Here is an 18,436-nt window from a genome sequence, read left to right on the forward strand (position 1 = left end):
CAACTAAAAAGAAGGAAGTTAAAGGTAATGCGTAAATAGACTCATTCCTTTTGTTCACTAACAGTAAATCCCCCACATTTTAATAAGCAAGGAGAAAGGTGTGTGTGCTAGTCAATTAATAATGACAACCTGGGGGTATGGTACCTGCAAGAGAGCCAGGTTGGGGAGAAATATGTTCAGCTAATTTTATACAATCTTCATATTTTATTAAACATGATTATTTTTATAATTTGAAAAGAAAAATAATAATAAGCAGAGTAACAATTAGGTTAAAAAAAACAAACTTAGAGGAGAACTACAAACATTTAAGGAATAGTAATGACAAAAGATTTTCTAATCCTTTTTAACTCTATTCTGTTTTATTCCTGAGAAACTCTAACAGCCAACCAATTTTTATACATAGCCATAAAGGACAACCATCATACGAATTATTGGTGGTTTTGACATACTATCCTATACTATAATGATGACTGACACCAAAAAGACATGAAATTATTTTCTTAAAATAAAGTGTAAAGACTGAAAGGGCACATTGGATCCCAAGAAAAATTGGTACAAATAAAAATTAGAAATATCTTGGTATATTTACTTCAAGGATAAAGAATCCTTTGAGGGACTCGAATTGTGGCTCAGTGGTAGAGTGTTTGCCTAGCATGTGTGAGGCACTGGGTTTGATTCTCAGCACTGCATACAAATAAATAAATAAAGATTCATCAACAACTAATTAAAAAAAAAAGAGTCCTTTGAGATCATTCCTTCACCACATATAACCCAAAACAAAACAACAGCAAAAACAACACAACTATTTACACATGATTTTTTTTTTTAATAATAACAACTCCTGTGCATGAACAGATGGGAAAATAGAAACAAAATAAATTACTTAAGGTATTGTAGAACTTTTTCACATTCAGAGTCTCTTCCCTGTGAGTCCCTTTTTAACTCAGAGGCATTGGTGTTTTCTCACACAATGTGGTCTTTGGACTACAAAGAGAAATAGTGATGAGCATTTCATTAAAAGGAGCCACCAGCATCGCTGACATTTTCTGAGACCCAGTTAGCAAGTTTGATGTTGACACCTTCCTGGTCAATGGAAATATCAATGGAAGGTGTTCAGATCTCAATCAGAACTTATTTTTCTTCTCAATTGGCCCTTACATGATTTTTCGACTGAAGGTTCCTTTCCAGTATTGCCACCAGGAATATCACTACGTTTGCACATGAATAGGCTTACCATTGTGTCCTGTAACAATTTGGTTCCTTGAAGGAAGACATGGATATCATGCACTTCAGTAGTATCATACTATTCTTGTAAAGTATTCAGCATCCCTTCTTTTGATAGGATAATACATCTATAGTCTCTGACATTATACTTGCCATAGGACTTTTTCTGGGTAATGGAATACAGTGTACGTAAAGGGTGTCATTTCCACTAGCAGAAATTTCAAGAGCCATCATGTTATTCCCACCTTTTTTTCCCTCTCTAATACCAGCATGCCCCACACAAAGGCCACTTCTTTAACCTGCATCCTGGAAATGAAGATAACATAGATGGAGTTAAAATTGACCATTACAAACATAATATGAGTGAAAGATAAATTTAGTTACAAGGTTTTGGGATTATTTGTTACTGAAGTATAACTTAGCTTAAACTTATTGATACAACTCTCTAAGCTTACAGAACTTAAATCCTTATTCTGATATGGTCTACATGCTTTTCTGAAGAACTCTGGATTTATATAGGACCTCTAGATGGTAGCCAATGAGTAGGTGTTTGCTGATCAGACTTCCTTTGGGTGAGATTCAAGTTCAAGTTATTTCAGGGAAGCTAGGGTGAATGCAGAGTGACATCACCTGAGATGTGTTTAAAACAAGTTACTCTGGGCTCATTCAGCACACTAAGAAGATATGGCTGAGTCATAGCAGTGTTGTTGAGAGTCACTATTTATACCTGTATTCTCATTAAATGCCTTAAAAATGTAAGGTTAGAAAACATTGTTGGGAGTGGAGGTGACACCTCAGTTTGAGATGCTAAAGTAGTTCACAGTGTGAAGTTGAGGAGGGAAGGGAAGATATAGCTCTGTAAGTTTCATTCTTATTTTCCTTCTTTCCTTGCAATGAAAGTTGATTCCATGACTGAAGTTATTAACCTATAGACAATAGCTCTGTTTTTCTTTTCCGCCTCCAAAGCAGAAAACTTCACATCGGCACTCAGAGTTCCAATGAAGAACTGGTGGAATTCAAAATGTATCAGGGATCCAGCTGCAGTTCAGTGTTGATGGATTCAATAATTTGCAGCAGCCCTTCACAGAGTACAGGCTGAAGTTTCCTCCTGGGATGACCTCACCAGGCCCCTTGACAGTAGTGCTGGTGAAAAGTAGAATAAAACTGTTAGTTGAGCCTTGGACAGCAGAAACAATGGGTGAGTAGAAGCTGACACATTAAAAATGGCACAGAATCTGAGTGCAGTGGTGCACCCTTGTAATCCCAGCAACTCAGGAGGCTGAGGCAGGAGTAAGTTGGAGGCCAGCTTCAGCAACTTGGTTAGACCCTGTCTCAAAATAAAAAACAAAAATGGCTGGGGATGTAGCTCAGTGGTAAAGCACCCCTGGTACCTGTGCTCCCTCCCGCTCCCCAAAAAAGGCCCAGGGCAGAAAGCTGATTTCTTTCTTTACATTATGGTTAGAGTGAGTTAAAGACAATTATAGACAGGCACTGAGGAATTAATATTTGCTCTAAAATTCCAGGTAACTTCAAGAATTTTTCCTATCTACTCCAGAAAAAGTAAAGAAAGATTAGAACCATTCCTTACAAAGGACCTGCATGTTAAGAAGAGTGGCTGGGATTGGGGGGGGAGGATACTGATTTTGTCATACTGTAGAGGGTGGAGGTGGCTGCTATGGGTCCCTGATGGCCTCTTATCCACCATAACCTATCACCAAATTACCATGACAGTCTTTATTATTATTATTATTTTTTGCAGTTCTGGGGATCGAACTCAGGGCCTTGTGCTTGTGAGGCAAGCACTCTACCAGATGAGCTATCTCCCCAGCCCCACCATGACAGTTTTGATCCCCTGGGAAGGGAGGCAGTAGCAGGTGGAACATGGACTTTGTGGGTAGATAGGTCTGAAATATCTTGGTTGTGCTGGCACTAATTTTCCTTGAGTGGACATCACCTCCCTAAGCCTCTGCTATATCAAATGAAAAAAAAAAAAGTGATAGTGCTCAACATACAGTGATTGCAAGGTTTAAGTGACATAATTCATACAAAATGACAGATGCATAGCTGGATGCATATTAAATCCTTGAGCAGTAGGATTGAGAATTTTAACTCCTAGTCTTATCTGAGAAAAGTCAAAGTGAAAGGTTGATAGGATTGTTGTTCAATTCTTATGTTAAAATACTAAGTTATAAAGTTATAGAAATAAGTGGAATGGAGTCTTATGATTGGATTTGCTTATTAATAAGGGAGTATAAAGAAGTTATAGTCAAGAGTACAACATCTAAGGAGACAAGTAGAGCAGTGGAAGGGCGGAGGGAAAGGAAAAAGGAGATATTGGGAATGAAATTGACCGGATTATATTGTTATGTTGTGTACATGTACAAATACGTAACAATGAATCCCACTCGTATGTACAATTACAATGTCTTGATAACAATTAAAAAAAAGAAAAATAGTTTCATTAAATACAACATTACAATACCTGTTCAACAGACTTTGACAACAAGACATCACTGTGGTTGTGTTGGTAGGTAAACTGGAGTTGAAAGCATTCTCTAAAATGTGATGGCAGTTGATGTCCACAGGGGTGCTAGAGAGTATGCCTAGAAGTGGAAAAGAGTGCCATTTATTTTCATAATTAGTGAAGTCACTGAACTCTCCTTCTGTTCTAAGCTTCTCCCCAGCCGCCTCCACACCACACATTTAAATTTACAATACGCTTAACGGCAGCTCTGACTCTCAGCTTTCTGCAGCAGCATATGCTGCATATGCGGATTGGAGACTTTGCCTCCCTGAAAGCTGCCTTCCCATGGGCTCCCAGGACACAAAGGATGGGATGCAGTACCTGCGATGCAGGCTGTCATGAAGCAGGCGGTGGTCCCTGCGATCAGAGCTCTCACTGCACCAGAGGCGATGTCCCGTTTTCTGCAAGGAGCTATGGATGCTGGGAAACATGAAGGGAGCTATTCAAGATTTTTAATGTTGATTCTACTAGGTAGAAATCCAAATCTGTAGCCTCTAAAAGTTGTTTTGGTATTGGAGTTTCAGGTCAGTTAGAAAGAAACAAGCCCTAAGTTTTATCCAAAGGGGTTCACAGAGCATCGAGGGCATGGTAAATCAAAGGGGATGCATGGAAGGATCAACTGATGAGATGGTCCGAGACTCAACTCTCAACAACTACTTCTATGCCTGTGGCAGACTTCACTTATAAATCATATCATTTTCCCATTGATCTTTCATCGGCCCCCCCAGAATCCTTTTCCAGGGGTCTATTATAAATCTACCGGTAGCCAGGGATAGTGTTACATGCCTGTTATCCTAGTTACCCAGGAGGCTGAGGCAGGAGGATAGTAACTTTGAGACCAGCTTGGACAACTTAGGGAGGCAGGATAAAAAATAGATCCCAAAGGATCTACTACCATTGAGGGTCACTTTTCTCCTGACATGAATAACATTACAGAGTGAGATGGAGATTCAAAGAATGTTTATGTTACATCTGTTGTTGAAGAATATCTTTCCACTTACTGAGTCCACCGATCACTATTCCTAGGGAACCGATATTGGCAAACCCACAGAGGGCATAAGTAGCAATTGTTTCCGAACGAATCTGTAAGCAAGCATAAACACCAATGCATCTGTGATCTGACCCAACTGGGCTTTGTATTTTGACTACAGAATTGATATTGACAAATAAATGCACAGCATGTGGCATCAAATAAATACCCATTGTTTCCTGGACAGTTTTTACCATCTCTCCTTGAATTTTGAGGGAGGGTGAATAGGGGCTGTGTGGATTCAAGAAATGCTCTACAATGGACTTGGAATTGATGACCGTAGTTTCAAAAATGCTATTTCCTGCTCATTGGTAATTTCTAATATTCCATACGACCTGGCCACCTGCTACGATGTACCAGGTACAGTACTAGTTGGTGGAGATACAAAATTGGCTCCAGAAAATATTCATACTACATTTATTTGATGAAGGACTTATTCAAAATATATAAAGAACTACTATGATTCCATAAGAAGACAAATACCCAGTTGGGTGCGGTGCATGCCTGTAATCCCAGCAGTTTGGGAGGTTGAGGCAGGAGGATTCAGAGTTCAAAGCCAGTCTTAGTGAAAGTGAGGTGCTGAGTAACTCAGTGAGACCCTGTCTCTAAATAAAATACAAAATAGGGTAGGGGATGTGGCTCAGTGGTTGAGTGCCCCTGAGTTCAATCCCTGGTTACCTGCACCCCCCTACCCGCCCACAAAAAAAAGGACAAGTACCCAAGGAAAAATGGATAGAGAGATTTGGAGACTTCACAAAAGATGCAAATAGCCAAGAAGCTCATGAAAAGATGCTCAAATCATTAGCCACCAGGGAAAGGCAAATGAAAAACAATGAGATACCACTATACATTTACTAAAATGCTAAAGTTAAAAAAGACCGACAATACAAAGTACAGCAAAGATAACCAAGCAACTGGAACTTGTGCATTGCTGGTAGGAATGCAAAATGACACAGCCATGCTGTTTTATGGCAGATTCTTATCAAGTTAATACACGCTGCCTGAATGAACCAGCAATTTTCCCAGGAAAAATATAAAAACACATGACCACCAAAATACTATGTATGAAAATTTATAGCAGCATTACTTTTAATAGCCCCATACTTAAAAAGCTCAAATATCCTTCAGTAGGAAAATGGACACAGTATGAATATCTATAAAGTAAAATGCTGCTCTGCAAGAGAAAGTAGAAGTAATATATGCAACAAATGAATGCTGAGCAAGTTCATTTATTGAAATAGCCAAAAGTAATCCACAGCCAAAGAAAGATCATTGGTTGTCTGAGACTAGGTCTTCAGGGGGTTGTTGGCTACAGAGGGCCATGAGGAAAATTAAGAAATGATATTAGTGAAAAAGAAATTCTCAGCTACCACAGGGGCTTCCTTCTAGTCTGGCCACAGTCTGTGTTCGCCTTTCTTTCCCAGCTCTGGTACTACCATGGGCATATTTGGATGCCTGCTTGGAAGCAAGAGAATGAAGAAAGGTAGCTACTTAATTGGGACAATAATTTTTTTCCAATATCCTGAAAAATCTATGATTTGGCTCAAGGAACATTCACTAGGAGTATATTTCTTTTTTCTTGTGCTAACTGGATTTTTAAAAGTTCATGTTTTAAGACTGAAGTGGTTGTGGTAAGTTTTTGATTGTAAAGCCCCTCTTCTCTCTCATAGTTTCTGAGAACTTCTTTGTTATTTTCAAACAGTGTGCAAACAGCAGGGAGACAAAATAATATTGAGTATTTGAACAGTCTACTGTTCCTGGAAAAGTTCATCCTTGTTCCCTGCTCTTTCTAGTGCTTTTCATTTAGTTCAATTGGCTTCAAAAACAGCCATGCTTATTAAGAGACTGTGGGGAGGGAGATGGCATAAACGACTTATGATTCTTCTTTTCCCTATCTGGGGGTTGTGAGGGGAAGGTATACACAGATATGGTCATGTATGGTTTTATAAGAAGAGGAAAGGGAGGTTGGGATTATTCCATTTGCCTTTGTCCATGAATGTGAAAGATTATGCAATGGAAAAAGGCTTATCACAGTAGTAAATTCACCCTATATAAAGACATACAAGGACAGCCATCACCGCACTACTTCTAATAGCAAAAAATTGCTAAGTGTTCATCAGCAAGGGCCTAGTTAAATGAATCACAGTATCTATGCAATAGAATACTGTCCCAGGCACTGATATAGAAGGTTATCCAAAATATGCTACTGAGCACAAAAAGCAAGGTTAAGAAGAACAGTGAGCACATTATGCTCAAAGGAGAAGAACTGGGTGGCAGAGAACGAGGGCGTGTGACTTACTTTTCCCTCTACAACTTTTTTGTGCATAACAATGTACAAAATGATGTTTTTGTATATAACAATGTTATATACTATGATGTAAACAAAGATGCAAAGCATTATCTTTAAGAAAGAAAATGATGGAGCAATAAAGGGCTCCTCTGTGTGTGGGTGCCGCCTCCATATTTTGACTTCTTATCTTAAATGGAGATTGACAGTGGGTGTAATTCAATGGATATCACCAGGGATTTGAACACAGTATGCTTCAGTCATGTGGCATATTTTCTAGAACAATGTTGGGACACATTTCACCCCTTGTTGGTTGATAAGCAGAAATTGCTGGGACTCTTCCCCATGGTTGATTTAAAATCAGAAATCTAGAGTAACAAAATGCTGCTCCCATCATGACAGCAGTGACAGAGGCCACTGAGCTCACGTCTCCATATGCACTGTGTGTCTGCCTTCATCTGGGCTTGCCCCCAAACCCAAATCAGTGCTACAGTTCTGTCTCCATTTTCTTAACAGCCTTTTCACGAAACTGCTTAGCATTGCCAGAACTGGCAGCTCACTTTTCTCATTAACTAATCTATTTTCTGCTGGCAACTGACAGTTGGGGATAGAAAACATTTCACTTAATTTAGCCTATTGTTTACTTTTGGCAGAAAAACCAACTGGTGTAGGTGGCATTTTAATAATGAGGGTAAGTGGACAAGTTTCACTGTGAGGTTCATTGAAGAAAGAACTTGTGAGAAACAAAGCCCCTGTCCTATCAGATGTGTGGGCCAAAATGCCCCTGATTGCAAAGTATAATCAGCAGTTCTGGAATAGGCTGTTATTATACTTGTGTAACATTTGGGACACAATTTGTGTGTCTGCTCTTTGGGCAACTGGGAGGGATGGTGGTGGTGTTGGGGTGAGCAGTCTCAATACTTGGGCAGCCTGCTTTCCCTTCCCTTGCCTTTTAAAACTCAATATATACTTGGGACATTAACTTCAAATAAGTTATAGAAATGGTGGTGGTCAGAAATATGCACTATTTCCTTTAGTGGAAATAGTTTAGTATAGTTTAGTTTCCACTTGTGACAGTTCCATTGTTTTGGGGGAAGTAGCCTCACCCAAGTTCCTCATCCCACCAAAGTCCAGGCAGACATGAGCTGTTGATCTGAAGTTGACATGATTATGGGGCATTTGAATCAAGGTTTTCAGATCATAGATCTGGTGTTTTTCTTCCCTGACATCCCTTGGACAGTAATAATGGCATCTTACCATCTCTTGATGATGGCCAGGCACCATTTTGCATTTAGGTAGTTTCTCAGAGCCCATAAAATTCCTTCACCTGGAAGGAAGAGGGCCTCATGATAATGAATATGGGCTCCATGAGGGTAGGACCTGCTATAAGTTGAATCAGGAATGACCCCCAAAGTTCCATGTGTTAAAGGCTTGGTCCCCAGTTGATAGTGCCATTAGGAGGTGGTGGAGCCTTTAAGAGGTGGGGTTTTGTGGAAGGAAGTTAGGTCACGGGGGGGGGGGGGGGGGAATGCCTTTGAAGGGGAAATTGGGACCTAAGTCCCATTCTTCCTTTCTCTTTGCTTCCCGCCTTCTATGAGGTAAACAGGTCTCCAATGCTATGTACTCTTGCCAGGATATACTACGTGGCCACAGGCCCAAAAACAATGGGACCAACAGACTATGGATTGAAACCTCTGAAATCATGAGCCAAAATAAAACTTTTCTCCTTAGAAGTTAATCATCTCAGGTATTTTGTCATAGTAATGCAAAACTGACTAACAAGCCTTATGACCTGTTCAGTGCTTGACCTTGGTCACACATAGAAGGCATTCAATAAATACTTGTTGAATGATTGATTTCAGTCTCAGATCATGTGTATATAGGTTTGTGTCTACAGTCTTCAAAAGTAAATCATCACTTGTATGGATGAGCTGTGTTTTTCTCTCTCCACACACACACACAGACACATGATTAATTCAATGTAGTTGAAAATAATGAGGTGCCATGTACATTATGAACGCCACAAGATAGGGATTTTTGACTTGTTTTGTTCTTTGGTATAACTCAAGTGCCAGGCATAGTGTCTGATGTACAGAGGCACAAGTGATGACAAATGTATTTAGGTGAAGAAGTGCCATTAGGAGGTGGTGGAGCCTTTAAGAGGTGGGGTTTTGTGGAAGGAAGTTAGGTCACGGGGGGGGGGGGGGGATGCCTTTGAAGGGGAAATTGGGACCTAAGTCCCATTCTTCCTTTCTCTTTGCTTCCCGCCTTCTATGAGGTAAACAGTATGGAAAAATCAGACAATTTACTCACCGACATGTATTGCTGAATGCCATTCACAAATTTGGGTCCAGCCTCTTTCCTCAAATTGATCAACTTTGAGAGGTGCTCATAAGCCACAAATTCATTGAAGAATGTCTTGTAGCCTATGAGTTTGGCAACCATAAAGCTGTCTTGCCAGTCCACTCCCATCATGAAGGAAAAGGGCATGAAGATGTAGGAGCATATTAGCTGCAAAAAACAGAATATATTTGGTTAGAATAGTGATTTTGTTTCTAGTTCTTTTTCCTCATTATCTCGACAAGATTGTTCCTGCATCCTCTATCTCTTTTAGCCACAAGAAACCCCCTCACATTCAGTTGCCCATCTTTATCTATCAGGAGTTGCTATGGTTAAATATGGGTTCATCCTCACAAAAACTCCTGCTGAAGTTTGGTCCCTGGTGTTATGATGATGTGGTGCCCATCAGGCAGATCAGTATCTTTCTCATGAGACTGGATTGGTTTTCTCTGGAATGTATTAGTACTCAAGAGAGTATGTTGTTATAAAGTGGGTGAGCTCCTTTGTCTCCCCTCTCCCTCTCTGCATGTGCCCATTTGCACTTTCTACTTTCCTACAATACAGGGTGCAAACAGTAGCCCTCACCAGAAGTTGGACAGATGCAGCCACTTGACCTTGAATTTCTAGCCTTCAGAACTGTGAGCTAAATATACTCTTTTCTTTATAAATTGCCCAGACAGGCATCTGTTATTATAACAGAAATCAGACTAAGACAGGCATCAAGGCTGGAATTGGGTCCTTTGAAGCAACCTGGTATCTTGGGGGAGGAGTCAGGAGAGAATGACTATTTGGAGGAAAGGGTGGTAGGAGACCCAGAAGGGTGTTGTGAAGATGAAGGAAGACTGAGGAACTTCTACAGTTTGTGTCAGTGCACCACAGGGAATTAGGGAAGGCTCTCCACAAACTTAAACAAATAACAGGCAGAAAAGAAACGGAAGGCAGAGGCATGACAGAATTATACCTCAAAACTCAGTTGTGGGTAGTCAAACATGTTTCCAAACCAGGACAGGGCTGAATTCACAAAGGACAACAGGGCCAAGAAGGCAATCAGATTCACAGCGATGTTTGCCACCAGAGGGATAGATGAGGATGCTCCCTGTGTTGCAGCTTCTAGGAGATTTCTTGAATCACTTTATCAAAAGATAGCAATTCCAGAATTACCAAGAAGTTGTTGGTGGGTCAATACCACAGGTGCAGAAATGGCAAAATCAGAGTTCATTTGGGTGAGAGGCAAACATTAGTTCCATACTTGGTCAAAATACTCATCCGAATTCCATGAAATCATGATGTTGAATATAGGTGGTGGCCATATTGGCATCTAACTATTATATTATCCTTTTTAATTTTTTTTTCATGATGCTGGAGATCGAACCCAGGGCCTTATACATGCTAACCACTTGTGCAATCATTGAGTTATGTGCAATCATCTCCAGCCTCAATATTGCTTTTTAAATTTGAGGCATTTATAATAAAAATTGGAAAAATGATTAAAAAGTATAGATTTAAAATTATTAATTAAGTAGCTATCAGACAATATTTATAAAATAGTCATGGTATAAAAAATGATAATTTTAGGCAGCCTGTATAGCCATCACCTCATTTAAGAATAGAATGTCACATTACCTTTGTTTTGGTTTGGATATGAGATGTCCCCTGAAAAGCTCCTGTGTTAATGCTGGAATGTTCAGAGGTGAAGTGACTAGATTATAAGAGCTGTAACATCATCAGTGGATTAATCCATTTGGTGGATTAATAACTTGAACAAACTACTGGGTGGTAACTGTAGGTGGGTTGGTAGTATCTGGAGGAAGTAGGCTGCTGGAGCCATGCCCTTGGGCAAAATATTTTGTTCCTAGCTTCTCTGCTTCCTGGCTGCCATGAGCTGAGTGCTGAGTGGCTTTTCTCCATCAGCCCTTCTGCCATGATGTTCTGCCTCACCTTGGGTCCAGAGCATTGGAGTCTGATCGCCATGGACTAAGTCTCTGAAACCATGAGCCCAAAATAAAGCCTTCCTTCTCTAAGTTGTTCTTGTCAGGTGTTTGGTCATGTGATGAGAAACTAACTTGCTTTTGAATTCCCATGTGTGCTGTTTTGTGATTCCCTCCCTACTCTTCTAATCTCAGAGGTGTCTGCCTCCCTCAACTCTGTTATTATTCCCTTTCTTTACAATTTTTCTACATGCTTTATCCCTAAACAATTCCATAAATATGCATGCCTGCTAACTTCATACGTGTAATCATCCTACAGGTTGAGCGTTTATTTATTCAAAATGCTTGGGACCAGATGTGTTTTAGGTTTTGGAATATTTGCATATACATAATGAGATATCTTGGGGATAAGACCCAAGCCTAAATACAAAATTAATTTACATTTCATATATGCCGTATATATATGGACTTAAAGTTTTTATATAATATTTTAAACAATTTTGTATATAAAACGAAGTTCAGTGGTGTGGAATTTTCCACTTGTGGCATCATGTTAAAAGTTTTAGATTTTGAATTTTAAAGTTTTTGATTAGGAATGCTCAACATTTAATGTATTCTTCAGCAACTTGCTTTTCCACTCATGATTATGATTTGATTCCCATACATATAAGAGATGACTCTCAGACACATGATGGTTCATGAATTGATATTTAATGAAATACTTTTGAACATTTTAAATCTTGTAGTCTTTTCCATCCTTTTTTTCTTTTTTTTTTAAATTATTTTTTAATTTTTACAGACTGCATTTGATTCATTGTACACAAATGGGGTACATCTTTTTGTTTCTATGGATGTGCATGGTGTAGACTCATGCCATATGTGTAATCATATGTGTACGTAGGGTAATGATGTCTGTCTCGTTCCACCATTTTTTATACCCCCTTCATTTTCCTTTTTTTCTTTTTCACAGAGAAAAAGAAAATGAACTATCTTTCTTGTTATATAAGGAACCTCCGGTTGCTCATCCTATGACTTTGTAATAGCTTTAAACAGAAGCTCAATGAGCACTATGCTGTATTTATGAAATATATTTATGATGAACAGTTAAGGAAATGTATTGGCATTCAGGTATTTAGACAGGCTTTCCCAGTGTGTTGAAAAAGACGTTTTTTGGTAAAGTCTAGTCACAGGGAAATTAAATATACTTTAATACCATGATCCACTGTGCTTTCTCTTTATCAAATTTTGCTGTTTCGAATTTGGACTTCCGTGCTCCAGCTTGTGGTCATTGTTACGGTTTGGATCTGAAATATCCCCCAAAGCTCATACGTTGGAAGCGTGATACCTAATACAATAAGGTGTTTGCAGGATTAATCCATTGATAGCTGAATGAACCACTGGCAGGTGGAACCTAGTTGGAAGAAGTAGGTCACTGGGGGTGTATCCCAGGAGGGTTTATCTAACCCTGGTCCTTTGCTCTCTTCTCTGTTTTCCCCACTGTCATGAGTTAAGCATATTTCCTCCACTATGCCTCTCTGCCATGATACTTTTGCCTTGAAGTCAGATGACCATGGACTAAATCCTCTGAAACCACGAGCCAAAATAAACTTTTCCTCTTACAAGTTGTTCTTGTCAGGTATTTTGATCACAGCAATGAAAAGCTGACTAACACAGTCATTAATTAGTAACATGTCACACTTACCCATTTTCCATTTTCATGGCATTCTTGAGGGTTATTTTAGGTTTTTCCGTCTCAGGCCAAAAGAGTTTAGCAACAGCCAATGATGCAGGTGCTGACATAACTGAAGCCGTTAGCAAGTGGGTGGATGAAACCTGCAATTTCACAAGAAAGCCAGCAAACAAGTTGAGCTTTACTCGTGCATTCAGAAGAATGATTCAAAAGCCTTACAGGGAAGAGATGGAGCAGGAGTCAATTCTATGCCAGAAAGCAATGTTTCTTTGGAGGTTTGGAAGAGCAACTTTTGTCAAGGAGCCAAGCGGTGGCATCAACCTGAGAGTCAGAAAGATAGGGAAGAGATTTATGTTAATCAGCCACATTCTTGGGGGAAAATCACAAAGTCAAAATCTGATCATTTCAGAAGATAATTCTGAATTGTATATGTTCCCTAAATTGTATATATTCCCTAAAGCCTATATTTCATTACATCATCAGTTTAGATGGGTTATCTGGGGTGGACTGGGCATGCAGCCAGGATTCCTAATCCATGTGCAGGCATGATATTCCCCCTCTCCATCTTCCTTTTGTTCTCCTGGAATCCTCTGTGCCTTTACACAATATGCTTTTATCCAGAGTCCCTTTGATCTGTAAACTATTTCTGTTTTCTTCATGACAAGTTTACTCTTTTTACTTCCCACTCCACATATTTGACATAGTTTCTGGATTCTCTTCCCTACATTTTCAGAATCCCAGATCCAGTGTCTCCCTTTGCATTCCTAAAACACCTATCCCATTATTTTCAAGTAAAGATGGAATTTCATTTTTAATAGTTTTTTTTTTTTATCATGGGAAATCTTTATTATAACATTCTCCATGTGAATTGAAATATACATATAAGGCATACTATAAGGATACACACATATTTGGGCATTAAATTTTTCTTAAAAATGGGATTCATTGTGATATGTTTGTACATGCACATAACATGATGACCAATCTCATTCCCCAGAACCTCTCCTTTTCCTCCCTTTCTTCCTCTCCCTGATCTCCTTCTTCCCCCAGTCCCCTCTGTAGGTCTTCCTTCTATTATTATTATTTTTAAATTAGTGCACTATATTATACATAAAGTGGGATTCATTGTTACATATCTGTACATGGACATGGCATAATTGATTGATATCATTCCCTAATACCTTCCCTTGCCCTTTACTTCCTCTACTCCATTGGTCTCTCTTCTATTCTCATGAGACCTTATTTATTTATTTATTTTTCTCTGTACTTCCACATATGAAAGAAAACATTCAATCCTTGACTTTCTGAGTCTGACTTATTTCATTTCTCATGATATTCTCCATTTTCATCCATTTACCAGCAAATGACACAATTTCATTTTTCTTTAAGGCTGAGTAGAACTCCACTGTGTAGACATATATACCACACTTTCTTTATCCATTCATCTGTTGATGGGTACCCAGGTTGGTTTGGCTTTTGTGAATTGCACTGTTGTAAACATTTGTATGTGTGTATCACTATAGTATGCTGATTTCAGTTCTTTCAGGTAAATACCAAGGAGTGGGATAGCTGACCTAGTCCATTTTTAAAGGCAGCATTCCCACAGTAGGGGCACAGTGAATCATCTAGGATCCATTCATACTGCTGATTCCTAATGTATTCTTCACTTTTTTCTTCTTCCTTCTTTTTAATAGTTGGTTGTCCCAGCTTGGAATAAAATTCACTTATCTTGTAGGAGATCCTAGTCACCTGAGTAACAGGGTATTGCCTATACTATTAGCTTTCTCTGGTGGTGTCTATGTCAACGTGTGGCTTGTCAGCCTACACATGGAGCACACATATTGACTATCACAGCATTCTCCAACCCTACACCATAGGCTACCAGCTCTCAAACGTGGCTCAGTTGAAATCTGAGCAGTTTAAAAAATATCGATGTCTGGATCTCACCCCAACAAATTTTGGTTTAGTTACCCACAGCTATGGGCCTTGGAATTAGGGTCTTTGAAAATTTACAGGTGATTCTAATGTGCAGTAAGGTTTGAGAACCACTGTTGGCGGTCAAGGATCCAAAAGTCTTTTTTGAAAAGAACCAAAGAGTAGATAATTGTGGTTTTCCAGGCCACAACTACTCAACTGTATAGCAAGAGAGCTGCCAAAGACAAATGAATAGGAGTACCTGGTTTCTAATAAAATTTTACTTGTGAAAACAAGTTATGATTTCTGGATTTGGCTGATGGATCATAGTTGGCTGATGCCTGTTAAGATCTTTACTAATGGTAGTTATAGTTTTTAATTTTTTTATAAACGGATTTGAACTTCCAGCCAAAGTAACCTCATTTTGCTGTAGTTGGATATAGACATTTTGGTGGCAAGAACATGAAAGTGAAGACCTCAAACTCCTTGGGATCACTATATTCAAATGCCAAAGTAACTGTGACCAACTTTTCCATACTACAAAAGGCACTCTTTTGGCCTCCTTTTCCACCTTGCAATGGGAAAGAAAAATAAAAGAAAGGAAAAAATAAATAACAAGAGCAAAGAAAGAAGAGGTTGAATTTTGCAAAAGTTAATTCCAGAACATTCTTACTCCAAAAGAAATGTATGCACCCAAGACGCTTCCAGCAATTGTAGAGAAGCCAGCAGTCATGATGGCATGAAGTTCCGACCTGGTGATGTGTGGTAAATACGGTCGGACCAGCAGTGGAGACTCAGTCTGAAGACAGAGAAGGGTAATTAGATTAAATGTCACCTTTAAAATCTTAGGGGGAGTGTGCTATCAACTCAATATTTCATTCCCTAAAACAGTATATCTAAGAGTCAACCTTAAACCAACTCCATCAGCATCACTTGAGAATTGTTAGAAATTCAAATTCTCTGACTTATGGAATCAGAAACTCTGGGGGTAGGGCCAGCAATCTGTGATTTTACAAGTTTTCCAAGTAATTCTGAGGCATGCTCAAGTTTGAGAAACTACACATCAACATCTGGTCATCTGAACTCTAGGCCATTTTCATATATGGTCAAGAGTAAACCCTGCCATTTGTGAAGTTAGTTATAGGGAGCCTCTTCCTAACCTAGGACTGGATTCTATGAGAACTTGGTGTACATTACTAAGGGCAAGCCAAGTAACTGTTCAGTGGCCTGGCCTTGTGAACTGGGGATTTCTTGTCGACTGTGACTCTCCATCATTTAGCTTCATCTAGACAGACTCGACCTGTTTCCAAAGACCTCAGCAAAATAGAGACACATGTATAAAAAAAAAAAAATCAGCAATTACAAAGACGGGTGCCCTTAGGCACTTTTGTAATTGAAACTCAGAGATCCCTCTCTGATGGGTGGAAAGGAACTGGACAGAGTGTAGTTATAAAGACTTGAATCTCATTAAGGAGGACAGCCTGCCTACCCTGTAGGGCTCTCCATCAATAACAGCTGTGCTTTCAGCATATTAAGTATCAAATTAAGTACCACAGAAGCATGGGTGCAATTTTACAATTTTCTCCTCATTATTTCTAATTGTTCTATAAGATTGAATGCATTGAGCCTCAGTTTATAGACTAAATAGGAACCCAACACGTGAGCCTTCTTATCCTGCAGGTAGTAGCAATCAACTCAAGATGGTGCCCTAATTAGTCCTGAGAGATTTTTATGACTGTAATTATTATAATTTCAACTAGGGGAAGGAAGTATGTTTCCTCTATCCCCTCTAAAGAGCTCTAGGCTAGTGAGCTGGGCTTACCAAGAAGGTTCAGTCTGCCTGGCGGAGTTGGAGCAGTAGTAAGCCTGGCATTTGGAGCTGTGTTTCACTGGGTGGCTTGATTTTTGCATCAAGTCCAATTTCTCTGGGCAGTGGTACTGGCAAATATTCACTCCTGGCTTCATTGGTGTGTGATTCAATTCTCCCTGAAGCTACCTATCCTGAGTAATGAGTAGCTGATTACCATTTCTCACTTATCCACCTCTTAGAAATGCTGCTATTTTGAGGGACATCACTTGGCATCACATTTCTTGCTTAAATGGACTTCAGGCAAAAGAGCATTTATCCCTGTGATGAATCAAGGAAGTGAAAATTGTAGCCCAAAAGTTTATCTTTAATGAGAAGAAAAAAAAACGTAAAGGCATTTTTTTTTTTCTTCAGGCTCAGCGAAGACAGAATGTTGGCCAGTTTGGACAAGTTGAGAATGAGAATATTTATACAGCTGCATGGTTGTTGGTAGAAGACCTTTCTTGGTTTTCTTTATTGCCACAAGCATTGCAGTATAGAATATGAGGCTGTCTCTTACATGTTTGCAGGTTTTTATTTTTAAATATTTTTTAGTTGTAGATGGACACAATTGACCTTTATTTTATTTATTTATTTTTATGTGGTGCTGAAGATCGAACCCAGGGCCTTGCATGAGCCAGGCAAGTGCTTTACCACTGAGCCACGACCCTAGCCCCATGTTTGCAGTTTTAAGACAGTGAAATCCATTCGAGGGGATGAGCAACTTGCCTCTGAAGAAACCTCAATAAGTCAATGAACTCAGAAAAGACTGTAAAGAATTTGTATATGAGAAGCCCTATGCTTTACTAAAATGCCTCAGCTTTTCTTTTCTTCACAATTTTCAGGAACCCAATTCCACACCAGTGTATCTGGACACTTGAGAGGTATCTTTCTTTCTCTTTTTTTCCTGGAATCTGGACATTGCCAAAATTAGGGGTTCCTTATTTACATCCTTTTCTCCACACTAAAAGAAATGACAATGCTATGGTATCCTCCTATTCTGTGTTTTGGAAAGAGACTATCCATGTAGCAAGTGTTTTGCATTGTTTGGTTTCTTGATATTGCAACTTACTTGTCCAACAAATACATTGCCAGCAGCAACTACAGACTCAATAGGAGATGACCCCATAGTAACCAGCATTACCCATCCGACCTAAAAGGAAGAAAGGAACAAAGTCAGTGATGAACTATGTGTATATGACAAACTTCAAAGTGGGGTAAAATCTTTGAACTGGAATAAAATATTGAGGCCTTTGATAATCATGAGCAGGTTGGTGATGGTGATAAACCTATGTATAAATCATCTAGCCCACAGAGCAGGCCAATCAAATCCTCCTGTTAGGGTGGTAAGTATGAGTCATTGTATATACTTTTGAACATTAGACACAAGAATTTCTACAGTTATGCTTTATAAAATTAATAAATGATAATTGCTAATACTTACGGTAGGCTTTTCTGCATTCTGGGCACTGTTGTAAGCCCTTGACTTGGGCAATGCATTTAATCTTTACTCTTTGAAGTATGTCCTATAATTGCACCCATTTTACAGAAGAGGAAACCAAAGCACAGAGTAGTTGTTTTGTCAAAGAAAGTTGTTTTGTTAACTATTAAATAGTGAGATGTAGTTGAAGTTTGACTTTTCCTGCTTAATTC

General features: G+C 39.1%; 1 protein-coding gene across 3 annotated transcripts in view; it reads right to left on the minus strand.

The window, feature by feature from the left end:
* Nucleotides 1–533: 533 nt before the first annotated feature.
* The window catches only part of Slc28a3 (solute carrier family 28 member 3), a 66,314-nt gene continuing 48,411 nt past the window's right edge, over nt 534–18,436 (minus strand). For all 3 annotated transcript variants that reach the window (XM_047524930.1, XM_047524933.1, XM_047524932.1), the window contains 9 exons: nt 17,856–17,936; nt 15,611–15,736; nt 13,036–13,166; nt 10,367–10,535; nt 9,379–9,576; nt 4,750–4,831; nt 4,070–4,168; nt 3,707–3,827; nt 534–2,367 (listed from right to left, as the gene is read on the minus strand). In XM_047524930.1, coding sequence (XP_047380886.1) covers nt 2,241–2,367; nt 3,707–3,827; nt 4,070–4,168; nt 4,750–4,831; nt 9,379–9,576; nt 10,367–10,535; nt 13,036–13,166; nt 15,611–15,736; nt 17,856–17,936 — 1,134 coding nt within the window. In that variant the 3' untranslated portion in view covers nt 534–2,240. The remainder of the gene's footprint in view (nt 2,368–3,706; nt 3,828–4,069; nt 4,169–4,749; nt 4,832–9,378; nt 9,577–10,366; nt 10,536–13,035; nt 13,167–15,610; nt 15,737–17,855; nt 17,937–18,436) is intronic.

This window comes from Sciurus carolinensis, chromosome 14, assembly GCF_902686445.1.
Source record: "Sciurus carolinensis chromosome 14, mSciCar1.2, whole genome shotgun sequence".
Lineage (NCBI taxonomy): Eukaryota > Metazoa > Chordata > Mammalia > Rodentia > Sciuridae > Sciurus > Sciurus carolinensis.